Raw genomic sequence first — 25,554 nt, forward strand, 5'->3', positions numbered from 1 at the left:
TGAACAGTATAGTGTCATATTTGCCTCCATCTCCAACCAAGGGCCATATGGCTCGTTTTAGTCCTGTCACAAAAAAATTGTCTTCAACTGAGGGCCAAAGGGCCATAGGGCCAAACATAATTTATTATTTAAATTTAAAAACTACAACTTATATTTAAAAACTAAAAATTAAATTTAAAAACAACATTAACTTAAATTTAAAAAAATTACAACAACTTAAATTTAATATCCATAATCAACATCATCTTCATCATCCGCCATTATAGGAGTATAGTCAAAGGTAAACAATTGTCGCCGGGTCATAATATCTTTTTTTTTTCTATCAAAATAGGCCTTACTCAATGGAGTGTAATTCGAAGTGTTCATTTCCATATTCTTATCATCCATCTTTTCTTGTATTTGTTTGGCCCGTTCTTCACGCCTACGGTTCCTTTCTTTAGTAACAATGGCATTTTGCTCCACCATTAATCACAATGAGGCTGCCACTTCCTGTTAAGCAGCGTAATCATCATTTGCCTTGCCATTTTCCTTCAACCTTCGGGCCTTGTTTCGTCCCGTAGCCCTAGGTATGGAACATTCACCCGAAGATGAATTTTCTACCCTTGTTTGTTGAATGGTAAGAGATCCATCTTCATCCATATCTGCAGCCGAGGATGCAGTTCCGAACACCGGCGTAGGACCTACTTTATGTTGAAGTGGATCTTCAAATAACACCCACCCTTTACAAATTTCCCACAACCGTGAAACTGAAAGGGTTTCGAGTTGCCCTCCATATACAATTCCTCCGCTTGGCGTACCTAAAAAATATAATTACAAAAATTAAAGGAAATTAATTTATGAAATTAAATATATTTACAAAAATTAAAGGAAAGTAATTCATGAAATTAAATGTAATATAATTAAATATTTAAAATAAATTGGGAAAACACTTACTTCGTCGTAGTAGTTAGCGCCGTTTTCATGTCTACTTGCGGCTGCTAATAGTGCTTGATGCCATTTGTTCAAACTTGGATGAAGATGTTTCTTCCATCTTGAAGAACAACTCTCGTGGTTTCAGATATTCAGTAGAGTGGTGCCTTCGTAGAACTCTAAATATTTTTTGGACATACGAGTCCAAACACCTTCACTTGTTTGAGAACTCCCCCTCACACTATCTTCTAACACCTATCTATAAGCCCTGCAAAGAGCTTGACGATGTCATTTGAAAATTATTGAAAGAATTGAAGGAAATATTTTTGAAAGAGGTAAGAAAATATGAGAATTGAAATGGTGTAGGAATGGTGAAAATTTTGTAAAGAATGGTGAATGAATGGTTTAGGTATTTATAGGAAAAAATGAGAATTTTTTAGAATTAAAACAAAAAATCTTTGGCCCAAAAAACCAAAAAAAAAAAAAAAATTAATCCAAGCCGTTGCATTTGAAATTTGGCCTAGCATTCACGTCGGATATAACCGACAAAAAATATATTTATATTAAATATATTCCTATTGGTTATATCCGACAGAAATGCTCAAATTTCTAGCCCAGCCCGGGGCTGGCTGACATGCTCATTTGGGACAGTCGGTTGGCCCTTTGGCCCTTTTTTGTCCAGTGAGGTCCACGAGCTCTTTGGCTTAGCCCTCGGTTGAAGACGATTTTCGAGCGTTTTCCGACCCTCTAGCCCTCTGGATTCTTCTGTTAAAGATGGTCATAGAGGATGATAACACTAAACAAAAAAATATTATGGAGATTATAAAATACTAGCGTCCACTATGCATTGGGGGGATTAAAATAACGTAGGGCACGTATATAAGCCAAATTACCAAACACGTGCATTGGTTAACACAACTTTAATATATTAAAATTATAATTCACAAGAATCACGACCAAAAGATATTTAATCTTAGCAAAATTTATACGATTTAATATTTTTCTTACACAAGCCAAATTGGACAAGGAGATCAATTGTAAAATTTCAAGTGTAAAATTAAATAATGTTTGATTTATTGGGATTATTTTTTGTGGTAAAAGAATGAGAAATTTGATGGTTCCCATGCATATTGGTTTATGAAAGAGAGAAATTTTTCAGCATACAAAGAGTACAATCTAGTGCAACTAGTGTCATAATATAATTTGTTGATTTTTTTTTTTAAATTTCCAGTCTATTATATAATTATATTAATATACTTTGTATACCGAATTGTATTTCCGACTAACTAAAAATCTCTCCAACAAAAATCGAATTCTTACTCATTTGAGTAAAAAAGAGAGCATCTTCTAAGGGATTAAAAATTATATTCGCCTAAACCCTAATTCTAGAAGATCATGTTGTTTTAAAACACAAAACCAACACCCTCAAAAATTGACTATTTTATATATTCGCGGACGCCTTCTTTCCCTTTCAAATACGTAGGACCATATTTGTAGTCAAATTCACCAACAGGTATACCACACACACGAATTTTAACATACAAATGTGGGTATTAGCAATCACTTTACTCTTTTAATCATTACCATCAACCTCTTCTTTATTTACTATATTAAGGAGAAAATGAAGAGTTTGAAACTATTACAATAATTTAGAAGAATTTCAAACTTAAAATATATGTGTAGAAACTTAATACCATATCCACTAGGATATTAGATCACATAAAAAATAAAAATAAAAATAAAAACTCATAATTAATTAGAGATAACATGGACGAATACTACAATAAAACGGTGTTCTTATTAAAAATCATGTGTAAAATTGTTTAGCTTGTTAAGAAATCTTTGATAACTATTATTGTAATACCCTAAAAATTTAAATATATGAATATGTGGAGAAAATAGAAAATAGATCGATTTATGGTTATGAAAATTTAATTCAGGAATTTGGAAGTTTTGTTTCCGGAAATTATTATAATTTACATCGTAAAAATTTATCGATAAGTGAAAAAGACGAAAATGCCCTAGTTAACTTAATGTAATTATACGAGGACGCATTTTATCCTCATATATTTTATCGTATTTCTTGATATATTTGGATAGAGCTCAATATCACGAACACGTAGGGATAACTCTTAGTGAAACAAAGTTATAATGAAGGAGTTATTAATGTTTAAAGTCGGGGACATTTTAGTAAATTTGGCCCTCCATTTCTAGAAGGCTCCAGCAAAAATTTGGAGCATGGACCTTTAGGATAGAGTCACATGTGTGGTTGGGATCAAAAAGAAAGGAGAGAAATGAGAGGGCTCGGCAAATCAGGAAGGGGAAGGAAGGAGCGGCCGAATGAGGAGAGGAGACGGGAGGGAAATGAGGGAGAAAGAGGGGTAGACAACTCTCTCGACCCATTTCTCCATTGAGACTCGACCCGGCGGGAAAGCATGGAATCCGGTGCTTTCTCTGGATAAATTCTGGCGAATCACGTCGAGAAACTACTTGGAAAATATTCCTCGACCTCCCCTCTACCCATTCCACCCTAAATTTGGTGAAATTTAGCCTTAAAATGGTGAAATCTACACAGTGGGTGGGGCGGGGTTCATGGTGGCAATTCCTCAAATCCTGAAGCTAAGTCCTTCAATTACCACCACCTTTGGACTCCCCTTGAGGCCTGGAGCAAAGCCCATGCATTGGTTGGGGCATCAGCATGGTTTTTGAATCGAATCAAGAACACCCAAATTCAAGGGTTTCCGGCGGTTTGAGGGCTATTTGAGGTGTTTCCCGACGGCGCGTGGCCATTGGGCCGATGCTACCATTTTATACAAATTTGGATATTCTAAATATGAATTTGGTATCCATTGGATGTGTTTCAATCATTAGAACTAATGTTGGATATTTCGTTTATTTGGAATATAATCGGAAATGGATTAAGATTGAATGGTGAACTACGAAAGGCTTGATCTTGTTCAAGGGTACGTAGGCAGTCTAACATGGGTTAGATGCAGCCTTAAATAATCGAGACAAATCTTTATGCCCAAAAATGATATCAAAACATTTATCAAAGTTTTTTTTTTTGGTTGAAAAACAGGGCGAGCCCAAACAAACCTACTCAATAATAAATATAGACCGAGACATCTCAAGTCGATCATTAAGAATAAAACTAACTGAACAAGAAAGAGGAGTATCAAAATAAAAATGACCTAAATCTAAATCAAGACTATAGGTCGCTAAACTGTCCGCCACAAAATTCTTTTCTCTATAGACATTTATCAAAGTCTTCATCTCATGCAAATAGGCTTTATAGTGTGCCATAAAAAGTGCTTATTTCAACCGATGAAGGTTGGTTAAGTTGGTAAGGATTGTTCTCTTTGCTAGATCAAGACTTAGGTTCGAGTCCTATAGCCAGCACTCCGTCTTGGTGGACAATATGTAAAAACAAGAAAATGGACTACAACCCTTAGTGAGTCCTCCAAAGATTTGTGGTATTGCCCCAGCTCTGGGATATGGTAGCCTCACCTCCCTCTAAACTTTAAGCAAACAAAGAAAGTGGTTATTTCATGAATATTGTCATGATCATTAAATTTTAATGTGAAGTAAGTCATACAAAAGTGTTTCTCTAGTAAGCATAATTCATGTGCATTCGAAAAAGAATACGAAAGTTATTTTCTGACTTCGAAGATTAGAGTACCCTTAAGGTTGATGCTTTAATTATATATATTTACAAATTCCACAATGTTGAAAACCACATTAATAGAGGCAGAAGACGATGAAACGAAAAAAAAAAAATTGGAAAAGGAGGATGGCATGTCAAGTATTTTTGGAAGGGGGGTTTTGGGAAATTGGGTAGGTAAGTTCATTTTGGTCGTCCCAAAAAAAAAAACAGCAATCCCAGATTCTTTAGTGCATCTCATCAACTGAACTTTTGAATCTTTTTTTAGGTATTTGATTTTGAACGCATATTATTAAAACTATGGTAGTTACCATTGGCGGAACTACATTAAGATGGTGGATTGTAGTCCACGGAGTTTGGGGAGAGAGACCAATATAGGTAAGATGGTGAACTGTAGCTCATAGAGTTTGGGGAAAGAGACGAATATAATTAAGAATATGTTAAGGATAAGTAAATTGCACAAAAGTTCAATTCTCTCATAAGATTAATTAAATGGTTGACAGGTTAAAAATGACATGAAATAACCAGTCCGACCTCCACAGTTGTATATCTCTCCCTGCACAATTTAGAATTGGAAAATATTTCCTTTTAAATTTGGAAAATAAGCTAATATACCAATTTGTCATTGTATTGGTTGAAACTTGAAAGTGGAAATTTTTATCCACTATGTAATTCAAAGAATCACCAAATCTGTTGAACATAAAAAGAGTTTCGGTCGAAAAAAAAAAAAAAAGAGTTTAGGTTGACACTATACGAGGGACAAAGTAATATTTCTTACTATTTTATTACTTTCTATTATTTCATGTTTATTCAATTTATATATCCAATTGTAGTTGAAGAAAGAAAAACACCAGTTATAGTAACTTGACCATTATTGTAGTTGATGACCATGATTGTAGAAGACTCGAGGATAAATGGAAACGTACACAAGTCAATCGTAACCATGGATCTACATTGTTGGAGCGAGGTGTTTATCTTCAAGATAGTGCTACTAATCATAACTATTTCCGGTCGTTCATTTAATGATCCATTTTCTAGAGAAAGTGCTACTAACCATAACCATAATCATAACCATAAATCATTTTCATTGCGATGGTTAAAAACGACCGAAGATGGAGAACATGCGAGTGCTCTCCTTCCAAGCAAGTCCTTCTGGAGTGCTGGAACTTGCTTCATCATTTATAACAGAAATTGAAGTAGGTTTGGATCGTTCATGCAATTTTCTTTGTGTTTGTTATGAAGCCAGTCTATATCATGTTGGTATTACTAGAAAAGCGCCTTGCAAGATGTAAAATGACTATTCTGAAAATGAAATTAGTCTAGTTTTTCGGACACATCTATATTTATATTTTTGAGAGAGTGCTATTATGCTTGTTGATGCACAAAACCGGAGGTCTTGGAACAACGTAAATCCGACCGTGAATCTGCATGAAATGTAAATGACACAAGATGTATCGTGGTTCACCCCAATGTTTGGGCTACGTCCACACTGATTGTATTATATTTCTCTGAGAAGTGAGGGGGAGAGAGAGCTCTAGAAGTGAGGGGGAGAGAGAGCTCTAGAAATGGCCTTTGAGAGTGAGAGTGAGGCCTCTCCTAGAATGAGGGTAGGAGTCCCCTTTTATAGAATAAGGGGCTCCTCCTCTTTTACAAAGTATGGGCTTTAGTGTGAGGCCCAAATACAAGGCCCAAGGCCCAAATATACGAGGCCCTAAATATGGTATAAACAGTAGTCCCCCAAGTCTTCAGTCAAGAGAGTCTTTTGGCTGGAGACTTGAAATTCAGTCCATGTGTAGGCCGAAGTAACTGATGCTCGATATGAACTGGTACTTGATATGAGGCGGTGCTCAAAGTGAAATGATGCTCAACTATAAGTAGCACATGTTGCGAGGCCGCTTTGCTTGTAGCTTGTGTTGCCTTGGTTGGCTCGACTTGTGGCGTTGAAGGTGAGGGAGTCCCTTTTATAGAATAAGGGCTCTCTCCTCAATACATGAATGATGGGCTAGAGTTGATGCTCTCTAATGATGGTGAGGGAGTCCCTTTTATAGAATAAGGGCTCGCTCCTCAATACATAAATCATGGGTGATCTTTCAATGAAAGTGAGGGAGTCCCTTTTATAGAATAAGGGTTCGCTCCTTAATACATAAATAATGGGCTAGAGTCCCCCAAGTATTTTTCATGAGGCCCAGTTGAGGCCCAATATATGGTACATAATGTAGTCCCCCAAGTCTTCGGTCAATAGAGTCTGTTGGCTGGAGACTTCAAATTGAATCCATGTATGGGCCGAAGTGCGGTTGTTCAGGGGCGGTATTTGTATACCCTGCACTGAAGCTTTGTAGGTGAAGCTTTGTAGGTGAAGCTTTGCAAGTGAAGCTTTGAAGCTAGAGCTCTGTAAATGAAGCTTTTAAAGCTAGAGCTTTTGTTAATGAAGCTTTTGAAGCTAGAGCTCTGTAAATGAAGTCTTTGAAAGCTAGAGCTTTTGTAAATGAAGCTTTTGAAGCTAGAGCTCTGGTAAATGAAGTCTTTGAAAGCTAGAGCTTTTGTAAATGAAGCTTTTGAAGCTAGAGCTCTGGTAAATGAAGCTTTTGAAGCTAGAGCTCTGTAAATGAAGCTTTTGAAGCTAGAACTCTGTAAATGAAGTCTTTGAAGCTGATTTGACATGAGTGATGCTCATGCATGTTTATGTTGATTGACATGAGTGATGCTCATGAATGTTGACATGAGTGATGCTTATGGATGTTTATGTTGATTGACATGAGTGATGCTCATGGATGTTGACATGAGTGATGCTCATGAATGTTGACATGAGTGATGCTCATGAATGTTTATGTATGATTGACATGAGTAATGCTCATGTATGACTTGAAGTACTAGGCGTACTTTTGATCACCTGGTTGGTGCTATTTTGGGCTTATGGGTCTTTGCCCTCCACAACATTCCAGTCCAACCCATTTATTTTGGGCTTGTCGTTGTTCCATTTTTTTTTTTTTTTTTTTTTTTTTTTTTTTTTTTTTTTTTTTTTTTTACCCTCTGATGGGGTTTATACATATTACCCTCGGATAGGGTTTATACAGATGTGTCCGAAAGATAAGGAAAATAAATTACATCATTCTGGTGGGGTGTTTATTCCATGCTTTTGCAGTGTCCCCGTGTGTTTCCCTTTGCTTTCTCTTTTCACTTTCTTTTTCTTTTTCTGCGTAGGCTAGGCGCAATGTATTTTGATCTAAATCTGCCAATAGCATTGCTTTTGTCAGTGCTTTTGCTTTTCTTCTTTGTGAGCACATGACCCCTCCATGACTGCACCACTTTTTTCTTTTTCTTTTGCATTGTCTCCCATGTGCTCTCGAGGAGGGCCTCCATTTTCCTTTTTCTTTTCTACTTTTGCTTTCTTAGTGACATGATGGCTGGATTGCTTCACTGGTGTGCAATTGGCGCATGCCATCTCCACAAACTTCTTCAGACCCTTTCCTCCTTTTCCTTTTTCTTTTCTACTTTTGCTTTCTCAGAAAATGGGAAACATGCATGATAAAAGTGTGGGCATCTTCTTTGTTGCTTTTCTTCTCCCGCTTTGTTGGTTGTAAATGTCAGTATACTCTAGCTGTAAAAGGACTGCATACTGACCCACGCCCCCAAAGGCAGCAGTAATCAATATGTTTTTTTGCTGACCGCTTCCGTCCAGCTTGATCCTAGCAGATTTCGTGAGACACTGGTGAGCTGTGAGGGTAGCAACATGTAAGCCGACATCTTAAGTGTGTTAAGGAGTGAAGATTTTTTCTTTTTAATAGCACAGTGGGGCATCTATAAGTGTAAATCTGTCATCTATGAGTGTGCCAAGGATGGCAGACCACGCATTGCCTCGTCAGTGTCCCACTGTGGTATTTGCATACCCCAACCACCCCTCGCATTGAGGGCGCTCCTTTCCAGTCCCGCCCGAGTCCCATCAATATTATTTGTCGCCACTAGATTCACTTTTACCACCTCATACGACCCCACAGATTTGGTTTTACATGCCACTCGTCCCACTCGCATCGTGTTTCGCGCAACTACCCACTCACATCGCCGTCGGCGCTACTGCCGCATACTATCAACTTCATCTTGCTTCTGCTCTGTGAAGGAATTTTCTGGGTTGGTTCTGGAATTTCTGGAATTTGGGATTTGGAGGATTGGGAGGCGGCCTCCTCAGTGGTGCTGGTCCATGTGGAATAACAGAACGGAAAAATGGGCCATTTACCCAACACACCCCTGTGTTCTGTGCGTTTCTTCAACATCACCTGATTTCTTCGTTCCACGCTTTGGCTTCTCAAAGGGTTGATGAACTTGGAGGCGGTGGATGAAAACCCTAGGCTGGGAGGAGCCACATGGGTTTTGGATATTTACGATGATTGGGAGCAGGGTAGAGGGCAAGAGAGTTCCAATGATGCCACAGTAGTAAGCAGAGGTGACGGCCCTGTAGAAAGTGCTCTATCTCTCTGTACTTAGAGCGCTTTGTGACGGCGGAGGCAGCAAGGTGGGTCACGGGCGGAATGAACAAAATTCAAGATTTAGCAGATCTTGAAGAAGAGGAGGAAAGCTTCTGCCTGGTTTCAGAACAGTCTTCAGCATCGCTCTCATCCCCGCCACAAGCAGTGGCGGCGACATCATGGTCCACCGATCCACAAGGTTCGTCAATGGTGGAAGAAGACTCACGGTTCAGTGACGCCATAGCCAAAGGTATAGTCTTTCCGAACAGCTTTATCATGTGGCCTCCTCCTCCTTCACCCTCAGACGACATTCTTGTAATTCGATCAAAACCCAGAACGTCATGGAACAGGTGTTTGCGGCAGAGAGCTGGAGCGCGGATCTTGGAGAGGAGATGGTGTGGAGAAGATGACGAGGAACACAGGTGTGGGGTTCGTGGTGGCGAATCCGAGAGAGGACGGAGATGATGGTCCTTGTTAGTGGGCTCCGAGAGGTGGGTGCGGGCCTGGATATATGTCTGGGCTCGCAGCTGCTGAAGCCTGAATCTTTTGGTTTGGATCTGCTGAGGCGTGATGGGTGTTGAAGCTGGAGTGGTGTCAGATCCCGATCATCGGGCGAGTTGGGCTGGGTTAACGAGTCAGCAGGCTCGGAGGTGGAGGGAACGTCTAAGAGAGACGGAGGGAGAAGCTGAGACCGTGCAGCAGAGAGATGAAGAGATGAGAGAAGCTGACGTTAAACTAGGTTTTCCTTCTAACCCATTTCTGGGTTTCTAGAGAGATGAAAAGATGGGATTGGCTCTTCTTTTTTTTTTTTTTTTTTGTATCTCAGAGAGATAGAGAGAGTGATATGATGGAGAGTTGTGATTTTTGTTAGGAAAACGGGAGAGTGTCGGTGCACTCACAGAGAGACGCAGAGATCTGATGAAAATGAGATGATGGTTTGATGGGTTTTTTCTGGGTTCTTTTTGCAGATACACGGGGAAGATTGTGAAGGTTTCACGGTGGTGTGATGAAAGATTGAAAGAGAACCGACGTAACTTTTCGTGTCGATTCCCACAGACGGCGCCAAATGTTGATGCACAAAACCGGATGGTCTTGGTACAACGTAAATCCGACCGTGAATCTGCATGTAATGTAAATGACACAAGATGTATCGTGGTTCACCCCAATGTTTGGGCTACGTCCACACTGATTGTATTATATTTCTCTGAGAAGTGAGGGGGAGAGAGAGCTCTAGAAGTGAGGGGGAGAGAGAGCTCTAGAAATGGCCTTTGAGAGTGAGAGTGAGGCCTCTCCTAGAATGAGGGTAGGAGTCCCCTTTTATAGAATAAGGGGCTCCTCCTCTTTTACAAAGTATGGGCTTTAGTGTGAGGCCCAAATACAAGGCCCAAGGCCCAAATATACGAGGCCCTAAATATGGTATAAACAATGCTTATCCATTGTCTTATTTTTTTACTCACTTTATATGGATTTATAATGATTATTTTAGTTATAAGGTGGATGAAAAAATAGAGCAGGTGAGCGAGCATAACAATACTCTTTCGAAAAAAATGAAAGGATGCAGACAAGCCTATTCTTGAAGAAGGCTCCAAACTTGAAGTTTGAACAACATGGTTAAAATTTATGAAAAGTCGAACAAACGTAGTCATATTTTCTTGGCCCAAATTAAGAGTTGGACAAATACGGATCCAGAAATCTGCAACTCCATGAGAACTTGTATGCTAAAGCTCCAAGAAAAAAATAGTGAACTTGTATGTTTTTATATTAAGATAATAAATTAGAAACGCATTGTCATAATTTGGGTAATTTTGATAACACTCTAAGACCAACACTATGAGTAACTCAGAGAAGAACCAGAAAACTGAGAAGAAAGATTAAAGAAAGAGAGAAATAGCGAAGAGAGAAATTGTATTGATCTTTGGAATTGACTAACTGAATTACAATGTGTTCTCTGCTATTTATAAGCCAACATACAGTCTTAGCTAGCAAGCTTTATCTTTTAACTAACTAACTAACTATAAACTGATTTGGTATTCTATCTGACCGTTGATTGAAGTAATGAGTTGGCACTCCATCTAACCATTGATTTATCTCAGTCAACATCCCCCCTCAATCGTGGCTGGGGTACTCAGCCTAAGATTGTAACAGTGTCGAAGAAAAGCTGGACTGTGTAAACCTTTTGTAAGAACATCGGCAGTTTGATCCTCAGTTGGAATGTACACCACTTCTAGATCTCCTTGTTGAACACGTTCTCTCACAAAGTGGAAATCCGTGTCAAGATGTTTTATTCGAGAATGAAACACAGGATTCGCAGTAAGAGCTATGGCAGACATATTATCGCAATGAATTGTAGGAGGTAAAGACAAAAACACTTCGAGATCCTTCAGTATTCCCCTCACCCAAGCAACATCAGCGGCAGTGTGAGCAAGAGCCTTATATTCGGCCTCTGTTGAACTCCTTGAGACTGAGCATTGTTTCTTCGATTGCCAAGACACGGGATTGTTACCCAGATACACTACATAGCCTGTTATCGACCTTTTAGTGTTGATATCAGCCGCCCAATCAGCATCAGAAAACGTAGTTAATGTTGTTACTTTAGCTGCTGAATATAGGATCCTATGATGTTGTGTGCCTTGAAGATATCGGAGTATGCGTTTTACTGCTGCATAATGCATTTCTGTTGGAGACTGCATAAACTGACATACTGTATTAACAGCATATGCAATATCTGGCCTAGTCAAGGTCAAATACTGCAATGATCCTACAATACTCCTGTAAAGAGAAGGATCTGTCATCAAAGAGCCCTCAGAAATTAACAGTTGATCATGAGGTTTGCATGGAATAGCTGCAGGTTTACATGAATCCATACCAGCCTTATGAATCACATCTCTAATATACTTGGACTGATTTATAAAAATATCCCCATTGTCCTTATAAGAAATCTGCAATCCAAGGAAGTATGTTAACTGTCCCATATCTTTGAGTTCAAACACCTCAGATAGCTCATCAATCATCTTCTGAATTTTGACTGAGTTTGAACCTGTCAATATGATATCATCGACATATAGGAGGAGAATAACAATGTCACTATCATCTTTCTTGATGAATAAACTTGTATCGGAAGCTGAAGCTTGGAAATTCATAGCTGCCAAATAAGATGGAAACTTGGAATTCCACGCCCTTGGAGCCTGTTTTAGGCCATATAAGGACTTGATTAATTTGCAGACATGAGTGGGATGTGATGCATCTACAAACCCTTGTGGTTGTTTCATGTAAATTTCTTCTTGTAATTCACCATGCAAGAATGCATTTTTAATATCAAGCTGTCTAAGTTGCCAATGATTGGTTGCTGCTAAAGCGAACACGATTCTCACAGTAGTATGTCGAACCACTGGACTGAAAGTATCTAAGTAGTCAATGCCTTGCTCTTGAGAGAACCCTTGAGCCACAAGCCTTGCTTTATACCTAGAAACACTACCATCAGGGTTTTTCTTCACTTTATATACCCATTTGCTTCCAACAATTGACCTGTCACTTAGAGATGGTACTAAAACCCAAATGCCTTGACTCCTGAGTGAGTCATATTCTTCTTGCATTGCTTGCTGCCATTGTGGTAATAAAGCAGCCTTCCTGAATGTGGTTTGTTCTGTGGCATCAGTAATCGCAGACACAAAACTATAGCCTCCCCCAAAATGATCTTCTGTGGTTAGCTTTAGAGATTGGAGTTTCGGAAATGATGCAATGAATGCACTATAATCTTGTCTCTGAATAACACCACTTTTCAATCATGTAACCATTTGGTGGACAGAACCAACATTATTTATATCAGTAGAATTTGCAGTATTAATGGATGATTCACTTTGTGATGAAAAAGGTAAAACTACCTGAAGTTGTGAATCCGTGTGGACAGGCAACAGTGATGATGTACCAGAGTGATGATGAGAAGTGTTTTGAGCTTGATATTGCTGTGAGTCCAAAACTGATTCCCTTGACTCCCTTGACTGTGTACCAGTGTCACTATTTGTAGCTGATATAATGAGACTTGTAGATGAAGATTGCAGTTCAACATCATTGATAGCATGTGATCCTGAATTTTCCTCTTGGATACTAGACACTGGAATAGGTACCTGAATAGCTATATGATTCTGATGTGAGCTTGAAGAACCACCTGAATGAACACTCTTTAAATCAGACGGATGTTTAAAAGGATAGACATCCTCATCATGTATTACATGCCGTGAAATAATGAATTTTCTACTAAGAATATCATAACAGATCACACCTTTGTATCCCATTGCAAATCCAAGAAAAACAAACTGCTTTGATCTCACTTGCAACTTATTTTGATTGTAAGGCCTGAGATATGGATATATTGCTGTCCCAAACACCTTAAGATTATGTATTGCAGCATTTTCACCAAATAAAATCTGATAAGGTGACTTGTTATCCAATCCTGTGTATGGCATCTTATTTATCAAGAATGCAGCATATGAACAGGCATGATACCAAAATATAGCAGGAATTGAACCTGCTGTCATTAAACTCAAATCAGTTTCAACCAAATGCCTATGTTTTCTCTCTACAACTCCATTCTGTTGAGGTGTGTAAGGACATGAAATCTGATGTGTAATACCTTTTTGATCCAAAAAACTCTTCATCACATTATTTACATACTCTCCACCACCATCAGTTTGCAGACATTTAATTGAGCTATTAAACTGAGTGTTAACAAACGCATGAAACGTTGCAAAAATCTGAAACACATCTGATTTATTGATCATTGGAAAAATCCATACAAAACGGGAAAAATCATCTACAAAGCTGAAATAGTATCTATATCCCTCTATAGATTTCTGAGGTGATGGACCCCAGACATCCGAATGTATCTTTTCAAACCTATGTGTTGTTCTAACTTACTTTACAGAAAAAGGCAGTCTACACATTTTCCCTGAAATACAAGCTGAACACATAGTAGATCAAGGATCTTTATGAACAGACACACATGCAGTCTTCAACATGATAGACAATACTTCCTCAGATGGATGTCCCAATCTCTTGTGCCAAACTGAACTTCTCACTTTCTTCCTAAGAAATGCACTACACTTCTCCAATTTTGCAGCAAATGAACTTCTGAAAACAGATGCTGGTATCTTGAACAATTCCCCATCATCACTCTTTCCTTGGTACAAAATCACCCGAGTTGCCTTGTCCTGGATAAAAAACACCAAATCATCACAAATAAACCAACAACCATTATCTCTACATAATTTCTTGACTGATAACAAATTCATTGCAAGAAGTGGAACATGCAGTACATGATTCAACACAAAAGTATGAGTATCAGTAATAAGTTTAGATACACCAATGTTTTTTACAGGCAAACCTTCTCCATTTCCTATTGTGATTTTCGATTCACCATTGTAAGGAGTGACTTGGTTAATATGCTCAAGATTAGCTGTCATATGATGACTTACACCTGTGTCAACTACCCATGTATCGGCATTAGAAAACCCATGAATACTTTGAGCTGCTTGTGTTGAATTTGATGACTGAGCTGCCATTCCCACAAGTGTTGGATTCAATGACTGAGATGGAGGAGGTCCTTGATAAGAATAATTGTTCATGTGATAGCATTGTATAGCCGTATGACCTTTCTTGCCACAGATTTGACAAAAAACTGGCCCCTTGAAAACTTGATCACTGTCAGTCCTATAGTAGCAATTTGGTGCAGTATGACCCCTTCTTGAACAAATCTGACACTCTGGAGATATAGCAGCCTTGTAATTTGTATTACCATGCCAATTACTTCCTTGTCGAAAACCACTTCCACCCGGTAGGTTGTTAGAACTACCATACTGACCTTTTTGATTGTCAACTGATCCATTGCAACTATTTGAACCATTAGAATCACTGAAACCATAAGATCTATTCCCAAAATTAGAATAGGACCTGGTATTGTTATTAGGACCATTGAACCGCCTGTTATTGTTGAAATTCGATCTCTGTTGAAAAGATCTCCCACCATTTCCAGCAAAACCGAATCCACCATTAAAACCGCTTGAACCATTAAATCTCTGTGAATTAGAACTTTCACCTTGTTCAAATGACTTATAGCCTCCTTGACTTCCTTGTCCATGTGTCAAATCACCACGAACATACATTGCTGACATTGTCCCAGCAATATTAGTCAATCTTGTTTCAAGAGAACCCTCAACTCCAATCAATTGAGCCCTGAAATCCTTTAGAGATATAGATGTATCTCGAGCAAGAATTATAGTTTTAATGACTTCATACTCTGGTGGCAACCCTGATAACACCGCAATCATCAAATCATTCTCAGTAATCCTCTCCCCTGCAGCTACAAGTTGATCTTTAATAACCTTCAGTCTCAGCAAGAATTTATCAACCGATTCAGACCCTTTTTTAGCAGTGTGAAATTCAGTTTTTAACTAATTGATCCTCACTACAGAAATAGAGGCAAATCTTTCTTGTAAACTTTCCCAAGCTTCTTGTGCAGTCTTGCATCCTATCACATGATCCATAACTTCATCACTGAGAGTAGCAATGAGTAAGCTCAGTAACGCCAAATCTTTCTATATCCATTGTTTATAAGCCTGAGTAATCTCCTTTGTAACACCTCCTTCAGGCGTAATACAATACTTCGGTGGACATTGTGATTCCCCATTGAAGAAATCAAACAGATCATACCCACGAAGAACAGATGAAAACTGATAGTTCCATTTGACAAAATTATCTTCTTGCAATTTTACAGTAATCATACCAAGTAACCTTTCAATCTTGACTGAATTCATAGCCATTGTAACAAAAAATAACACTCAACAATCAACAAACTTCTGAATCTTGATACACAAAACACACTTCACATTGCTGGCTTCGGCCTTTTTATGCAGTACACAACTCAACAATCAACAACTTTCATTCTTTCAATCTTCAACACTTTGACAATCAACAATCTTTCAACCAAATTTCACCACCAATTACAATTATTTCACACCAAGCAAATCATATATTTCACTGCGACATTTCATCAAACAGTTCATCTACAACTTCAAGAACAGAAAATACAATCGAAGAATGAAAATACCAGATTTCCAGAAACTCCCCAGTAAGCATTTCAGTCGGCCTGATACAAAAAACTGCAACGGAAGAATCCCAAGCGATCGTCCTAGGCTCTGATACCATGATAACACTCTAAGACTAACACTATGAGTAACTCAGAGAAGAACCAGAAAACTGAGAAGAAAGATTAAAGAAAGAGAGAAATAGCGAAGAGAGAAATTGTATTGATCTTTGGAATTGACTAACTGAATTACAATATGTGTTCTCTGCTATTTATAAGCCAACATACAGTCTTAGCTAGCAAGCTTTATCTTTTAACTAACTAACTAACTATAAACTGATTTGGTATTCTATCTGACCGTTGATTGAAGTAATGAGTTGGCACTCCATCTAACCATTGATTTATCTCAGTCAACAAATTTGAGGAAACCAATATTATTCAACACAGATATGGGTTCAACTTAGCAAAGGACTTGTAGTTTTAAGTAGTTAAAATCATTCTCCACCATCGCTTGTCCAAGGACTCAAGTTCATGAGGTTTGAGGGGTAAAGGATGGTAGATAAGAAATATAGAGCTGCCAAAGTTAAAATGCACGTGATTTGCTTGAAAATGCCTTGTAGTTTTAAGTGGTTGAAAGTATTCTTCACTATCTCTTGAATAAGGACTCTAGTTCCTAAGGTTTGAGGGTAAAGAAGGGTACGTAGATAAGAAATATAGAGACGCTAAAGTTACAACTTACATGGTATTCTTGAAAAGAGATATATACGTGATTTTTTGTGAAATTTGTATGAATAATTGTATATATTTTTGGTTTACATGTAAGTAAACACTTTAGTTAATGGCATCGTTTCAAAATCCAAGTGTTTATTGGTCATAAAAGCATTTTTTATGAAGTATTTTTCTACGAAACACTCACGTAATAAATGTCTTCACACGTTTTTAAGAAAAACACTTGAAACATAAAATGTGCTTTCCAAAAGAAGCACTTTTAACTTTTCTTGCACAACATTATTACAAACGCTTTTACTAATATAAAAACACTTAATAATCTTAAAAAACGCAGAGTCGACGCAAAAAAAAAAAAGAAAAAAAAAAGAAAACCGCTTTCAGAAATAAGAATCAGTGAATCACGAGAGTTGCTTGCTTGCCATCTACTTATAGCACCAAACCACGTTATTGGGGAATATGCGTTGCGTAGTCTTGCTAAAACGCGTTATTCAGTTGAAAAAGTAAGGAACATTATTTACAAGCCACCATAGCTCCAACTAACCCAAAACTTCTAAAATAATGGCTCATCAACCACAGAAACCCCATAAGATTAGGAGCTAACCACATCTTCTATATATATAAGCAAAGTCAACAAAATTAGGCAACAGAGTTTCATTTCACAAATTACACCCAAAAAACAAATCTCTGAAAAGAGCTGAAATTCTTTGATTGATCAATGAAAACGAGTAGCAGTTCCAGTGCCGTTGTTATTCATGCCCTGAACAATTTGACCGTCACCGGATTCGTGGAAGACACAACGATGTTTGAGAAATGCAGTAAGGAATGCTTCGGAAAACTTGACGTGGACGGTCAGGGAGGGCTATCGAGGGAGAAGCTACGTGCAGGGTTTGGCAAACTTTTGCCGGGCATCGGGTACGTATCGCAGCCGAAAGACGAAATCAACGTCCTGCATGATGCAATATTTGAGAGATTTGATGCGGATAAAAATGGTGTGATCGATGGTCACGAGTTTCAGACTCTGTTGGCGGAGACGATGCTCGCGGTGGCGCGAGGGATCGGGGGTTCGCCGGTTCTGGTGGCGCTTGAACATGGCAGCCTCCTCATGAGGGCTGCTGAACATGAAAAGGCAAGAGTATGCAAATAGCTGGGATCAAATAATTTTCATGATCTTTGTATTTAATGGTATTTTTGTATACATCTAGCTACAAAGATAGTAAATGAATGATGCTTGGAATAATATATTCATAGGCAAAAAGATGTGATGAACCTGAAAATTTTGGAATACTTGTTTAATTTTCAGGTGTTATATATGGAGCATTTTTGTTTTATTACTTTGGGTTGTATGGATTTGTTAAGATTTTGCTTTTGTTTATATATTACTTTGCGTATATTCTTAGTACAAAAATTGTCATTTTGTCCGCAATTTACAAGGTAAAATATATAACATTTTTTAAGCGGGTAAATTCACAAGTTGCATTGTATAAGATGTAGGGAGATTGCAATATATATCCGTAATGAGAAATGGAAAGGTACAATATTGCACCCGTGATACAGAAGTTCTTTTCCTTTGGGGGAGACTAGTTTTTTTGGCAAAACAATCTAGTTTACAGAATACTAATTTTTATTTGTTGTTTTTCACTACGAAACAGTCAAAATATTTTAGCAGAACTATAAGCTTTGTTTCAGGTCATTGTTTATAGAAGTATATACAAAAGGGCATATGGCACATGGATTATCTTAATTTCTCTTTTTGGTCTTTAGGTGTGGGCATCGTGCTACATCAATCATCCACCTAAGACACATATAAAGGATTTCTACATTTAGGTTCATCAAATTGAACTTATTATTGTGTCTTGGACGAACATGCAACGTAATATGATTTATCGCATCCAGAACTTTCTAGTTTCTCGTTTCGATGATCAACTGGGTAGGTTAGTTAACTAAAATGTTGTAGCTATACCATATCTTGGAAAACAGTGACCAAATCCATGCAACCCAAAAAGAAGAAGAATGATCGTTGGATGGGAGATCGGGATTATGCTGGGAATGTGCCAAACAGCATGCAACCCAAGAGAGACCCTTTGCCTTTAACATCTTGCCTCAAACACTGCACCACTCTACTAGGTTAGGCGCCACACTAAACGTTAGAGCAGAGAAACTTGTTTCGTCCTCATTGGCCAAATATTAAACATGCTCATCGGCATTCAAAACGATTAGTTGTTGAAATCATGGCAAAATATGAAAATATCATGCTTTTGTGTACTATACTCTCAACCCTTTTGTTTTATAATTCAAGATGTTGCTGTCCACAACTACTTGCCATGTTTCGTTGGTGTATCGCCATCTTGATCAATTTTGAAAAATATACAAAAATGAAATTAGTTATAAATTTCTCATCATGAATAAATCAAAGAGACGTCATGACGTGAATTGGCCGTTTAATATCTAAACTGTGTTTTATATACGTCTAATTATCCGTTTAATGTCTCTTTAGTTCTACTTTGTATTAGAAGTTTGTAGCTGATTCTATTTTTGTACATTTCCGCTCAATTCTTTTGTTTTATTATACAAAAGGTTGCAGTCTGCAATCTACTTGTCATGCTTTGATGGCGTGTGTTCATCATTATCAATTTTGAAAAAATATAAACAAATAAAATTAGTTACAAACTTTTCATCATAAAAACATAACTCAAGACACTATAATATGAATAAAAAGGCATTAAACTAGGGTTTATATGCTACTAATTATTTGTGCATATTCAGTGCTATCTAATTCAATTTTGGATTAGAAGCTCATGACTGGTTCTATTTACGTGTCTTTCCACTTAATTCTTTTGTTTTATAATAATACGAGAAGTTGCAGTCTACAACTCACTTGCCATGTTTCGTTGTGTGTCGTCATCTTGGTATCAAACATGATGCATTTCCACTTGATAAGTGAAACTGAAGCTACCATACAAAAGTGGTTGGGGGGACTCTCTCCTTTTCCCAAGGCCCCATCTTCTAAAATCTCCTTTCGAGATGGCAAAGAATTGAAAAACAACATTATTATATGTATAGAAAAAATGGAAAGACTACTTACCCTTGAAAGTAAAACTAAAATAAAACCAAAGTCACCTGCAACTGTGACCCAACTGAAACCCTAGTGCAACACAGCTCATTCCCATGCCCATGAGAGAGAGAGAGAGAGAGAGAGAGAGAGAGAGAGAGAGAGAGTTTAAAAATCCATCAAAGGCGCAAATTAAGGATATAACATGAATGTAAGGCTTAGCTACCGGTGCTGATGATTGTGATGATGGGAACCTTGTGACTTTCATCATTCAAGACTCAAAGCCACAAGCACATTCTAAGCCAAAAGCCAAAACTCAAAAGCTAAAAGCCAAAAGCTCTTATTATATACTCGACTAGCGCGTAGCAAAGCCTCAAAATCCCAAGCTCCCCATCGGCACCAAACCAAAGACTAAGCCTTTAAGCTTCCAAAGCCTCAAATCCAAACTACCCATCATCAACAAGCCAAGGACAAAGCCTTTAAGCCTCCCAACTCTCTCTCTCTCTCTCTCTCTCTCTCTCTCTTCCACAAAACCTCAATATAAAACTACCAATCAATACAAAACCAAAAGAATATATAATCAAACCTCCAAACACTCCATTCACACCTCTCTCTCTCTCTCATCACATTAAAACTTCCCACAGAATTCTCCAAGTGCTTATGCTTGAGCAACAAGCACTGAAAATTGGAACACCATGATCCCAGCATGTTTCAGCCAGCCCAACACACCCACAAGCACCTCTCAAGTGCCTCAAAACCTCATAACCTGCATATACCAAACTCAGCTTTGCAACTCTCCCACATATCTCACTCTCACCTGGTCCAAAACCCTCTTCTCTCAATCCCTCACCATCCATGCCTCTAACTCTTTCTCCCTCACTATCTCTCTCAACCCGTCAACCTTCTCGTTCTTTCGAACCAGACCCGGTTCCAAATCCATCTCTCTAACCCACAGCCACCACAAAAGAATCAAGCTTTACTGGGACTTCACACGGGCTGACTTCACTCACAACTCCGCCGAGCCCGAGTCTTGCTTCTACATCGCCATTTCTTGCAATGCAAGGCTTGAATTCTTTCTGGGGGATCTTTCAGACGAGTTGACTCAGCGATCAGGGTTACTTCTGACTCACAAGCTCAGCCAACCGGCTTTACTGTCAAGGCGGGAACATGTGTTCGGGCGGAGGAATTACATATCCAGAGCTCAGTTCTTGGGGTCCAAACACGAAATCGGAATAGAGTGCAGCGAGGGAACACTTAGAGTAAAAGTAGATGGAGTAACAAGCCTCGTTGTCAAAAGGTTGGCTTGGAAATTCAGAGGCAATGAGAAGATTTTTGTTGGCGGAGTAGAATTTGAATTTTATTGGGATGTCTTCAATTGGGTTAATAATCATGGTGGCAGTAATGGGAACGGTCATGGTGTATTTGTATTTCAAGTTGGCGATGGTGGAGTGTGGCCGGAAATGGTAGGTCCTGAGAAGAAGTTGATGAGGAAGAGCTTGTCAACGTCGGCTGCTTCAGCATCAATGTCATCGGTGTCTCCATCGCCGTCGTGCTCGAGCGTGCTGCAATGGGCAGATGAAAGTAGTGATGGGGGTAGGAGTTCATGTTCTTCATCAACTAGGTCGTGTGGTAGTAATGGAGGATTTTCTCTGTTGTTGTATGCTTGGAAGAGGGATTGACACTTTTATCTATTAATTCCAATATGAGGACATGTTTGAAATTGGAAATAAGTCCTTAATATTGTAAATTTCTTGTGTTTTTCCTTTGCGAAATGACATCCGCATTCTTGTTCTCCTTCTGCACGCTCATATTTATTTTGGTCTCTTGAATCTCCTTTGATTCATTCAATTCACATGCCTAAAATAAACGAAGGTGTTCACGAGTATACAATCAAAGGATGCGTTGAAATGAATTTCCTTTCCTTTTGTATATGTATGTATGCATTTTTTTTATCTGATACAAGCGATATTCTACTCTGACTAATCTAAATTGCGGGGAGGATCATTTGAACTCGAGTGCACAGAGAGAGCACATCCATGCCAATGTAGCTACGCCCACATCCAGTATATATGCATTCTTTGTTTTTCAAATTTTGAAGTCTTTTTTAATGCCTTTAACAGAAAGGTCGGGACTTTCTGCACAAGAACATGGGGAGCTTACTGTCCCTACACAGTTTATGCCTAATGGCTATATTCTATATCATCATTGCAAACGTACACTTCTCCCCCTTTGTAATAATCACAAGCACTAAAAAAATATTGACATCTCATTTTTCTGCATAGAAAACATATAGATTGGCAAAATGTAGCAACTTTTCTTGGTAAATATTGTGATCTAATTCATTGGATCTGCAGCTGTCTAAAGTAGTTACGGGCACAAAGTTGAGGGGAAAACTCCGCTTGGTTTTTCATGGCATATTGTCTGGCCCGATGCTAACCGGCAGAAGGCGCCGGAAATGGAATAAAATAGCAACCAAATCACATGTCATCCAGTATATATTAGCATTAGAAAGGTCTATACAGAACTAGACAGAATTTCGGTTGACGTAAATAATACGCAACTGTAAATTTCTGCTTCTGCAAAAGTCCACATACAGAACATGATAGGGGTCGTTCGAGTGTATAAATAGGTACTATGTCTACATGGATCCCCCTACGTCGTTACATTGGGGGACAAGTCAAAGAAATACCAAAAACAATATGTACCAAGCAAAAGTAAGGTCTAATACTATCCAAAGAATAAGAATCTAATCATACTTTTAAGTTTCGCCGAGATATAGGGCTTCAAACAACGTTGGTGTCTGCCAATTCAGAACTACAGAATCGAATGTCAACAACTGAAAGTTCAACAGTATCCGTGAACATAATGTTAGTCTTTTCCGTCTTGATCCTGATTAGCAACTCCTATTCATCTTAATTTAAACCGCGTTGGGAGTTCGAAGACTTACTGTGTTCAGTCATTGGATCTTCCATAAGTAGGCGTGAACAGCTGGCCAATTGCCTCAATTGCAGAGACATTCCAACTTTCAGCGTGCCTTACAATCTGTTAAACCAATAGGGGAAATCACAAATTGATGACTGGCAAAACTACCATATGTTAAGGATCAATAATCCAGCATACGAAAGCGCTTTTTGTTCTCACTTTAAACTTATCGTCTAAGTCATAGACCGTACTTCCATCGATGCAAATGAGAGGCCTCCATGGAAGTTTTAGGTATGTCCTGCATACCGATAAAAATAGTTAGGATGAACCCACAGCTAGGAGTTACAAAGAATGCAGCAGGATGGACACAATCAAAGAGAATCACTTCATGAAACGGGGTGGTACCGTGGAACCGCAAAGACCAACTCTAATATTTCCCTTTCTACTTTTTGACATGCTATCAAAAGGCATAAAGAGCAAAATATGTTGAAAGAAAGGCCAAGATATTTTCTATGCCTATATGCCTAATACATACTAATACAGCCAGAACTTATCACAGAAAATCCATGTGAAAAATCGACAAGATCATTTTAAGCACCTGAGCTTCCATGTTGCAAGCACAAAATTTGTTTCAGAATCGATACCCTGTACATAGTCATGTTTACAGTATCTAATCAGCTCGGATTTTCAGCGTTTGGCCTCAAATAAAGCAGTGTTACACAGCACATTATAGTTCAGTTAACATAGTTCGTGTGGCGGTGATATATGTAATATCTTGAACTATAGTACTGAATTCAACTATGATACACTGCGAAATGACTACCTTCTCGATCTTTTCTAATCCAATTGAGGGAGAGTCAAAGAAAGGAACAAGCAATTTCAAGTTGCGAGAATACAAGTCCTTACCTAAACAGCCAAAGACCATGAAAATTAGCAGAGCGATAAGTCTTACATAATTGAGCATGCAATCGAATTCAGTGTAAGACAAGCAGACATCTTTTTACATGTGTGTGTATTGCACCATATATAAAGTACAAGTGACACAAAAGCGAATCGCCAGGATTTTCTTACCTCGAAATCTAATAGTTGGATCTTCAAAGACACAATCTTCACTATAAATTGCAGAAGTGAAAATCCCTATTACCAAACCCAAAGTAGAAAAGTGAAACAACGACAACAAAACCTTATTTCACTAGGTGAGGAAACGATCATTCATATATGTACATAGACATACACAGGAAGGTCTCATTCAATTTAAACAGTGCAGTAGTACCTGTTACAAAATACGCGTTCTCGAAATCAGATTGGAGAATCGTTACAACATCATCAATGCCGGAAACTGAAAACTCATCGCTTTCTTTGTCACTCGCTCCATTTAATCTGCAACATGTTAACAAAATTAAAACGCAGAAGTCCAAAGAGCTCGAGTCACCAACAAATTGATCGGACAAATAATTGTGACCAATGTTATTTAGGGTTCATAACTTCATATAGTATGCTCACAACCACTGGTATGTGTAATGTTAGACGTTATGGTCATCCAAAATTGTTAAAAAGGAACAACCTTTGACAAGTAGATTGTACAATTAACGATAATTTAAAACATCATAGAATTATTCCAAATTATCAACTCTACACACAAAATCGAAAGCTCGAAAATTCGAAAATTCGGAAAATATCAAAAGATTGAATCTGAGAAGGGTAAAACGGGAAGAATACCTGGATGCTTTGTTGGAGGAGGAGAGGAGCCTGAGCAGCTCAGTGACTCCGCTCACAGCGATTTTCAAAACCTGCGGGGTTTCTCTCTTGTTGCTGTTGTTATCCGGTGCGGCGGAGGAGCACCGGATGCCGCGGATTCCCTGGAAAATGGACGGTCATAAATGGATCAGAAAGCAACAAACGGTCAGGAATTGAAGTAAAATTGAAAACCGAAATTTGAATTCTGTGTGTTACCTTCGACTGCGGGAGCGGAGGAAGCCGTAGAGTTGCAGTTGCAGTTGCAGTGCAACCGTAACACGCTACTCCCGCCATTGTTTTGGCGGGTTGAGATTTCACCTAGTCGGTTAATACAGTTGGGGAACCGCAAAGGTCGGGTCGGGTTATATTTGGGTTGGAGGAAATTGGGCCGGTTAATGGAGGGTTGGGTTTTTAAGCTCCTATGTTTGCACAACACGTGTACAAAAGACAACAGTTTACGGTTAATGGCAGAGGAATGAACGGATCCTCTTTGTAAGAATTCTGAAGATGCTCAAATCGTGTTTATTCATCGTACATCGTGCAACTATAAATCATTTTAAATACTTTTATTTAAAATTAAACATGAGACAAAAACTACGATAAACGGACATGAGGATCCCGGGATCCTCACGTTCATCCTAGGCAACTAGTTTACGAAACCAACATGCGCTTCTCCTACTGCCTGCCATCGCGGACTGCAAAAAATGGAACACATAGGCTTCTGCAATTTGGTAATGATGCGGAGATAAAAGGAAGTTTTCAAGCAATGCAGCTTGTGCCTGCCGGAATTCCCAGATCCTGTCTTAAAAGTGTTGGGGATTAGTGTTGCAGGAAAGCACCTCGGTATAGATCCTGCACTGTCCCTCCGTACAGTTTCCTTGCTCAAACTGCATATGCAACTCTTCGAGAAGAAATTCTGCAATATGTTATGCAGCGCTACAAACGCCAGCCTAAAAGACCGGGTCTGCTGCTTGATTCTGATGCTATTTTCGAGCCTATTGATACTGCG

At 38.5% G+C, this 25,554-nt stretch overlaps 3 protein-coding genes across 3 annotated transcripts; 2 read left to right on the forward strand and 1 right to left on the reverse strand.

The window, feature by feature from the left end:
* Window positions 1–17,552: 17,552 nt before the first annotated feature.
* Window positions 17,553–17,981, forward strand: LOC103434151 (uncharacterized). The gene has a single exon (XM_008372460.4). It carries the CDS (start codon window positions 17,553–17,555, stop codon window positions 17,979–17,981), a length of 429 nt encoding a protein of 142 aa, XP_008370682.3.
* A 2,600-nt stretch (window positions 17,982–20,581) lies between these two features.
* LOC103434150 (uncharacterized) lies at window positions 20,582–21,565 on the forward strand. The gene has a single exon (XM_008372459.4). It carries the CDS (start codon window positions 20,582–20,584, stop codon window positions 21,563–21,565), a length of 984 nt encoding a protein of 327 aa, XP_008370681.3.
* A 787-nt stretch (window positions 21,566–22,352) lies between these two features.
* On the reverse strand, window positions 22,353–24,979 carry LOC103434149 (uncharacterized). Its single transcript, XM_008372457.4, has 9 exons — window positions 24,762–24,979; window positions 24,528–24,667; window positions 24,082–24,188; window positions 23,880–23,945; window positions 23,632–23,714; window positions 23,407–23,453; window positions 23,028–23,106; window positions 22,834–22,928; window positions 22,353–22,722 (listed from the first exon to the last, which is right to left on the reverse strand). Exons 1-8 carry the CDS (start codon window positions 24,837–24,839, stop codon window positions 22,839–22,841), a joined length of 690 nt encoding a protein of 229 aa, XP_008370679.3. The 5' UTR covers window positions 24,840–24,979; the 3' UTR covers window positions 22,353–22,722; window positions 22,834–22,838.
* Window positions 24,980–25,554: the final 575 nt, after the last annotated feature.

The sequence above is a fragment of the Malus domestica genome, chromosome 04, assembly GCF_042453785.1.
Source record: "Malus domestica chromosome 04, GDT2T_hap1".
NCBI lineage: Eukaryota > Viridiplantae > Streptophyta > Magnoliopsida > Rosales > Rosaceae > Malus > Malus domestica.